This window comes from Sander lucioperca, chromosome 3, assembly GCF_008315115.2.
Source record: "Sander lucioperca isolate FBNREF2018 chromosome 3, SLUC_FBN_1.2, whole genome shotgun sequence".
Classification (NCBI taxonomy): Eukaryota; Metazoa; Chordata; class Actinopteri; order Perciformes; family Percidae; genus Sander; species Sander lucioperca.
In genome coordinates this window covers 28011182-28019387 of record NC_050175.1, presented here as the reverse complement: position 1 = coordinate 28019387, position 8206 = coordinate 28011182, and the positions used below count along the sequence as shown (strand labels likewise).

At 41.8% G+C, this 8206-nt stretch overlaps 1 protein-coding gene across 1 annotated transcript; it reads right to left on the bottom strand.

Moving 5' to 3' along the window:
- Nucleotides 1–2796: 2796 nt before the first annotated feature.
- Nucleotides 2797–7564, bottom strand: LOC116043627 (hyaluronan and proteoglycan link protein 3-like). Its single transcript, XM_031290456.2, has 6 exons — nt 7285–7564; nt 6469–6665; nt 6138–6363; nt 5884–6029; nt 5292–5594; nt 2797–3691 (listed from the first exon to the last, which is right to left on the bottom strand). The coding sequence occupies exons 2-6, from the start codon at nt 6578–6580 to the stop codon at nt 3402–3404; spliced, it is 1077 nt and encodes a 358-aa protein (XP_031146316.2). The 5' UTR covers nt 6581–6665; nt 7285–7564; the 3' UTR covers nt 2797–3401.
- Between the last annotated feature and the right edge of the window lie 642 nt (nt 7565–8206).

Here is an 8206-nt window from a genome sequence, read left to right as displayed (position 1 = left end):
GTTAATGCTTACGCATTGACTCGAGCAGCAATTTTCTCCCTCAACAATTCTCTCTCTCTCTCTGTTGCAGCAGCAGCCGCTGTCTTGCTTTTTTAACGAAATATGTGTTCAAACCATGGATGTAGGTTCAAACTCGTTGTTTGTGCGCATGAGTATTTCCGCCGACCCGTTTGTTTGTGGTTGTTACCATGGTGAATCGTAGTATCATGGCTCCATTCATACTGCCTTTTTATTGTGGTGGTGCACACACGTGAAGGAGTTGATTGAACCAACTCATATCAGCTGTTCTGGAACTGAAAACTCAGAGTTTCCCATCTCAGGGTAAATCAACTCAGACATCAGGGTTAGACTCAGAGTTTGTTAAACCTCCTTCCTGAAACGGACCCCAGGTCTGCTTCTGGGTTCAGTTCTAGTAAATCGTGACATAATCGATAGTATCTTTGTGTTATCTCACTGCATCTTCGGTGGAGGTGAAAAACTTGATTGTTAGGTCTGGTGAAGTGTTGTTAATAGCCTACTCTGCTGAGATGATCCATCGCTTTCTATCCTGTTTCACTAAATTTACAACATGAAAGCAGCAATTTGCAACATGATATAAATTTCCTCAAATTAATTTTGGAATATTTTAATAAAACAAATGTCATACTTGTGACCTATACGTTAGCACGCAAAAACCCAATAGCACTCAAATGCACCTGCTGTTTGTTAGCAACAATCATTTGTAAAACATGATGCTGCTACCATTTGAGATTAGCTTGTATGCAGTGCTCGCAAATCGCCTTTGTGAAGCGGTCCTCTGGTTTGTTTAAATTATATGTCAAGATGTCAGAAGTTTCAACAAGAAAGAACAGAATAAAAAGGTTAGACAACTCAGGATATTTTGACTATTCTTCAACAGCTGCTTTTCCTTGACTCAGTGTACCTACAATCACAGTGTATGCTGTATTTCCTTTCATGGAGCGCTAATCTGTATGAAACCGGCCATCATGTTTTATAGTAGTTATAGTCTTCCATTGCCAGAACTATCTCTAGCCAGACCTATCTCTATGCGGTCTTGCCAATATGGTCTGGCTACATCACCTATCTATTCTGGGATTGGGGAAAAAATGCTCGGGCTTGTTTATATTTCTTTAAACCTTCAAATAGTTGACACACTGCGTTAAAGGGGTGATAGAATGCAAAACCGAGTTTACCTTGTCATAGTTGAATTACGACAGTTCGGTGGGTAAAAGTACCTCAAAGTCCCATTGACATCCCTTTCCTATGCAAATCTCACAATTTGAAACTGCTGCTGAAAACGGGCAAATCTCAACAAAGCTCATAGTTGATGTCAACTTGGTGGCTGTACCTTATTTGGCTCTAGTCTCTACCTTTGTCACGCCCCAAAATTTACATACACCACTGACCTGAGATCATCTTAGTCTTCTGAATAGGTTGTGCAGATCTCAGAAATGTTATACATTGTTCGTCTGCCATTTCATTACTAAATTCACTTCTGAGTCTTTTTTATGCGAGAAATCAACTATGTAAAGCTCAAATATTTTCGTTTTACGAAAATTGATGGCTAATTGCAAATTTGGTAAACTGTGTCGGACTTCAGGAGCTCCGCACACAGTACAGCGGCAGTCTGCGGCCCGTGCTCACTCCAAACTCGTAAAATACGGACGTTTGGACATTGGCTGTCAGCGTCTGAAGAGAGGAAAAAAAGCACCCTTCAGTGTGTTTGTAGAACGTACCAGGGAGAGCAGCAACTACACGGGGGTTTGAAGATGACGTAGTCGCGAGTAGTATGAAAGGCCGACCCAGAGCCGGTCACAGTGCCCAGCGAGGGGCTGCCAGCAACAGGGAGAGGCAGGGGGTCCTCCCACACCATGCAGCGGAGGAAATGCGCTTTTCCTCCGCTGCTCGGGGGACGGGGGAGAGGCAGGGGCAGGGGAGAACAAGCCGGGGAGAGGCAGGGGCAGGGGAGAACAGCGGATGCCTCTCCCCGTTGCACGGGGCACATTTCACGGGGAGAGGCAGGGGAGAGCAGCAGAGGAAAAGCGGAGCTGCAGCTGTCTTGTCAGACTGTGTGGAGCTCCTGAAGTCCGACACAGTTTACCAAATTTGCAATTAGCCATACATTTTCGTAAAACGGCCCATATTTGAGCTTTACATAGTTGATTTCTCGCATAAAAAAGTCTCAGAAGTGAATTTAGTAATGAAATAGCAGACGAACAATGTATAACATTGCAGTGTCTGAAATATGAGACCTGCTGTCTCGTCTCCACTGTATGTGTATGTGCTTCGGTCAACCAATCAGCGCGCAGCTCATCTAAATATTCATGAGCATACCATATTTGGAAGAGACGCTCTCGTTTGAAATAGAGCCATTCCACAGGGATGCATTAGGGAGCATAGAAAGGCACCTGGGCCATTTTCAGCCCAACCAATGTTACATACCCTATTAGGAGACCTTAAGGAACATTGTGAAATACCCTCTATAATCATTCTATCACCCCTTTAAGACCTATACTCCTGACACTAAGATAGAGAGTTGCACTGTATGGTTAATAATGAAAAATCAATAATTTATGCAGTGAAGACAGCTCAGCCTACCTCAAGACAGATGCAGCAGGAGTCTCACAGCTGGACAGTACTAATACTTGGGCCAGTGTTTTTAAAATGTTAAAAAAAAAAACAGCTGATGTTTTGTCAAGCCTGAAATATATTATTAATAGTTATCTATGCAAATAAAGCTCCTACAAGTTGTGTGTATGTGGACGTACAATTACTGTGTGGAGAGACAGGCGGGAATCTTCTGTACAATTTTAATGGTTAGGAAAAGCATTTGTTATACAAAAATAAGTTTTTATTTTTAATAAGTTTTTATTTCCAATGATGTAAAAATTAAGAGATGTGAAAATCACCTGAGTTACATGGTCATAAAGTAGAACTGAGAAACAAATCTTAACTCAATGTCCAACTTTTTCTGAATCAAATGTCTTGGCCTTCATCAGCGAATAGAATAATTTCAATAGCTTTAATATTATTAAAGCTTTAGCAATAACTGAGACATCATAGTAAAGTAAAGGCTTTGCTCACATGTACAAAAAGAGAATATTAGAAGAAAAGTTTTAGAAGCATGAGGATATAAAATGATCCAGTACATCACAAGAAAAAAATAGAGGAATGTCTGAAAAAGTAAATATAATTTTGCTTAGTGTAAAAGCTTTTTTGGCTGCTTTCCTCTTCTGTTAATCATCTCAGGACCCCTCAGATCTCTATTGTCACTCTATAGGTTTCCAGGGTTTACACAGTACTAATGAAGCAGCTTGCTCATAAGGAAACATATTTTCAAGAAACCCGTGCCAACTTTACATTTCTGACCCCAGAGAAGAGGGGGATCTACATTCATTCATTCATTCATCACCTGCTTTGTAGCAGTAGACTCCATGCTTGTGCTGGGGAGGTGGGAAGCCAAAGCTGCGCACCCCGGGCTCAGAGGGACCACAGTTTCTTCGTGGCCTTGTGATGGGATACCGAACACTACCATCAGCCAGCCAGCCAGCGTCACAGCTGTCCAACCCTGTGAGTTTCCAGGCGGCGTAGAGCTGTCCGACTTTGGCGACCTCTGCTCCGTCCTCCTGACACGCCTGCTGAGCCTCAGTCAGGTTCATCTTGTGAGAGGGCTTAAGATAGTAGACTTTCCCTTTTGAAGAAAACACATTTATTGTTACATTTACCTTCTGCAGGCTGGATAAGGCTCTTAAGGCCCAGACACACAGACCAGATGGCCGACCCTCGGCAGAAAAGGCAGTTGGACTGATCAGTCTACCCGAGTTGGTCAAAAAAGTGCTTCGGAACACACCAAAGCGACGAGACGTAATACGTCTCTATAACAGCAGGCGGCGCTAATCTGTATTGTCGCCCAAAAATGAAAACCGGCAGCTGATTGGACGAACGCGTTACATGGGTCTAGTTTCTCTCTGGAAATTCACACTAAAATAGTTCACCGACACGTGTTTCTGAAAACATTTTAAGTGAGAAATAGGCCATTCAGCTGTTGAATCTGTCTACATTTCAGATCAACAAAGGTCAATTTAAAAGATTTTCGTCAGATTTTGAGAGACTCTAGTCACGTTCATTCCGCTCCCCGTTTCCGGGTTAGCACTCTACCAATCAGATTGGTCATTTGAGTCCGACTGCCGACAGTGCCCGCCCCGCCGATTATACATGTCAAATCGGCCAAAATGAAGGACGACGGCCCCTCGGACGGACGACGGCACAGAACACACCAAACAGACTCGAGTTACTGACCTCGCCGGACTGTCCGACGGCCAATTATCGGCTCGATGTATAGTAGGCTTTGAACATTTCTGTGTTTCAGACCTCCAACATTTGACAACAGACACCCATTTGACTAGAGTTTGTCCCAGAGACTTATGTAAACTTCTACATTTCTTATTATGTTAATTTACTTTTAACTCATGCACATAAAGAAAATATTCAAGTCATAAATATGGGATTATGGTATTCATTCTTTATTCTTTTATTCTGTCATCAATTCTCTTTTTAGATTTATTGAAAAGCTGGCTTATTTAGCTTGTAAGGTGGGAAACCTTTGCTTGAAAACAATAAGGATGAAAGCTGGGGCAAACTAGTGACATATACAGCAAAAGTAATCTTCTAGAGATGAGCTTTGAAGGTTCAAATCATAGTCTTGAATTGTAGTCGATGTGTGTAACAGTTAACTGAATGCCCTTGTGATGTTTATAGCATTTAAGAAAGTTTCCCGTGATTAGACTATGAATTACTAATTACATTTCTTTGTGTTAGATGTCTTAAGACCTATGTAAGCTCATAATTCATTGTTGAGCTGTTGAGCTAAGATCAATGCAGACTTCATGTTGGCTGCTGCACACTATTAACAGTGACAGCGCCTTCTAATGAGAGGCGAGCATAAAGAAGTGCTTCTGGGCAAATATAGTTTCCAGTGTGGTACTTGAGCATGGCATGGCTCATTTTCACAGAGGACATTTTGACATGCTACAGTAGGAAAAGCACAGGTGTAAATAATGGCATTAATGGCTGCTGAATTCCATTCAGCTGCTTCAGTTTCAGGGTCCTGGTATTGTGCATGCGGGCTCACTGTCACACTGTCATGGCTTACTGGGACACTTGAACAGAGCCATTGTTAATGTTATTTGTCACACCTGTGTATTTCCTTTGATGACAAGTCAAACTCTGCTGTGAAGCATGCCTTTTCTACAGATTGTGAACCTGCCATTGTTGGTCTCACACCACCTCACCTCGGAGTGAAGAGGAGAAGCAGAAGACATCGTAGCGATGAAGGTGAAGGTGTCGTCTGCCGTAGCTCCGAACACCCGGGGCGAGGCCGTGCCCCCCGCAGGGCACTCTGGGCTGGGTGATGGGGTACTGGACTGTCCCGTCAGCCAGCCAGCCTGCATTGCACCAGTTCAGGCCCTCCTTCCAGGACTGGAAGAGCTGTGTGAAGGTGGCCAGGATCGAGCCCTGCTCCTCACAGGCCCGCTGGGCTCCCAGGAAGCTGAGATGGTAATGACCACGAGGGTGCTGGTAGGGAAACACCACACCTGGGTGGAGGAATAATTTAGATACTATTACACAACGTATGTGGGCTTAAAAGGTTATTCATTGGACACTTGAATAGAACAGAACAGCCTGTGTTAATGTTATTAGTAACACATGTGCTTTTGTCTATGACAAGTCAAAATGTCTTCTGTGAAAAAAGCCTTTTACAATCAACACATTCAATACAACTAATACTTACAACTTAAAACTAAAATCAACTAGAAGGCTATGTGAAATGTTTGGACTCCGGTTGCCTCTGATAATGGAACTCATGGTTTCAGTGTATTGTACCTTGTAACTCCAGATAAACTGAAGTGCTCTTGTCCTCCAGTCCATCCACCACCTCGCAGTGGTAACGGCCTGTATCATTCAACAGGAGTTTAGTCATCACAAGTGCAGCATCTCCTGGGAAATCCTGTCTGAGCTGCACACGACCCCTGGCCAACAGACATACTGGGAGTTAAAGAACACACAAGCTCATACAGCCATGAAAGGAACAGAAAAGAGTAATCATGATTATTATAATTATGTGTCCTTCCAACAACCTGAAGTCCCCAAAAGTTTTACTGCGGGAGCCGATAGTCACCAGCACGTCTGTCTCCTGTCCCCCAGCAGCAGTCGGGAGCCAGGACCACTTGACCCGGACGTCCCTTGGCGAGCTCAACTCAGGCTCATACCAAAACCTGCATGGCATGGTGGCATTACCCCCTGTGACTGCAAACACTGATGGCTGAGCAGAGTCCACATGGAGCTTTACGCCACTGAAATGAACTGTAGGAAATATTGACTTTACATCTGGAGCTTGAAAATATGGACTAGCAGAACACATATTGCAGCTATTTACATACACATATATTTTATTGATCATGTGCATACTTTCTTTGTTGCCATTTCCATTGAGGAAATCATGGTAGAAGAAGCTGTTTGGGATTGAGAAAACCAGCTGAGCCCCCAACAACAGCAGAGTTTGGAGGCAACAGATCATCATCCTGGCTGTGAGGACAAATCCGGATCCTTAATGGTCTCTGTGCAATCCCCAAAGCCCGCAGAGAGAAATGTGATTGGAGTAGCCCCTAAAAGCACAGTGGAATAATTACTTTTGTATGACTACGTTATTTTTGCAAGAATTTTCAATTAACATACACCCTGCTGTATTTTTTACCATCGGATGTTGTGACAGGACCGTGCCAGTAGAGGGCAGCATGATACCATGTTAGTGACATCTGTCTATTTTATATGAAAATGTAATTTTACCACTTCGATAACTTTTCTGCACTTTATAAGTTAATGAAAATAATGCTTCTGCATTTTGACACCACAAAACTGCAGTTTAAAATGACCGATTCAAAAGATGTAAATGTTGATGACTTGCATTGTAGTTTCAGCTTTTCTACATTGCAGGTAGGCTACAACAATTTCGGTTAAGAGCATAATGTGTTGGCTATCTCTGGTATACTCGACATTTGCTAAGAACAACACCTATGACAATTGTTGACTCAATTAAGGAACAGCAACAGACGCCAGGTGAGAATAAAAATAAAAATAAAAGTCAAAATGCAAAAGCTAAAGGACTAATACATTTAAAAAAAAACAAAAAATCTGAAATTCATTTGACTAGTAAGTGATTGGTGTTGTAAAGAGCTCCACGTCATATTTGACGTCATTTTGTTGATATTTCTTTTCTTCACTTACCGTGAAACACCTTGATATTCTGCCTGCGTGGTATAAATCCTTGAGGAGAGAAAAGCTTTGACGCCGAGGAGCAGAAGTCAGAAGTCTGCTACGAATAAATCAAAAAGGAGGGTTTCTGGTCAGAGAACAAAAAAACATCAATAATAGGTTTAGTCTCCTCCAGATTTTGTCGATGATAAAACAGGTGCAACTCAGTTAGCAATGATAAGTGTATCCTAACTTTTCACTAAAGAGTAGCACGGCTGTGGTGCTGCTCTGCCGCTATCATCTGATGCACTGGGAACTCACCTGTGTGTGTGTGTGTGTGTGTGTGTGTGTGTGTGTGTGTGTGTGTGTGTGTGTGTGTGTGTTTGTCTGTCTGTGTCAGTTATGGCGAAGTCCCCAATTTAATTAATCAGTATTGTACATTCAAGTAGTTAAAGTAGAACTATGTTAGGAATAAGAGAAAAAAAATGCTTGTTTTTTGTTTATATTTAACAGTCTAGTGTAGATTTGTAATATTTGATTTTCTTTCTATGTTCTTGTTTGCAGTTTCTCCTCCTTGTCTTCAAAACTACCAAAAATTCAAATTATTTTACTGCAAACCTTTATATCCATTTAAATCTTAAAATTTATGCTACCAAACCATTGTTTTTTTAAGGAGACAGTTTAGACTGTTTTATAGTACCAGTATAAATATGATTTGATCAAAGGTAATTTAAAAACATTTTATACTGCAATACAGTTTAAGTGCACTGGGTCAATTACTGTCTTAAAGAACAGATTATTTGTTTTGGTTCTGCTCCCAGAAACATAAGTTACACAGTCACTATTTTATTAATTGCATTAGGACCAACTACAAGAAATAGGCTTATGTTGTACAGCTGTTTGTGGAGGAATATCTTGGGAGAAAACTTTGCATCCCTCTTAAACTCTCTGAAAG

Excerpts from the sequence above, each read along its gene's own strand:
- LOC116043627 (XM_031290456.2), bottom strand. The coding sequence starts at position 6,580 with ATGATGATCTGTTGCCTCCAAACTCTGCTGTTGTTGGGGGCTCAGCTG. Across the intron at positions 6,364-6,468 it reads TGGAAATGGCAACAAAGAAA|TTCATTTCAGTGGCGTAAAG; the intron begins GTATGCACATGA and ends TATTTCCTACAG. Across the intron at positions 6,030-6,137 it reads AAAACTTTTGGGGACTTCAG|GGGTCGTGTGCAGCTCAGAC; the intron begins GTTGTTGGAAGG and ends TCTGTTGGCCAG.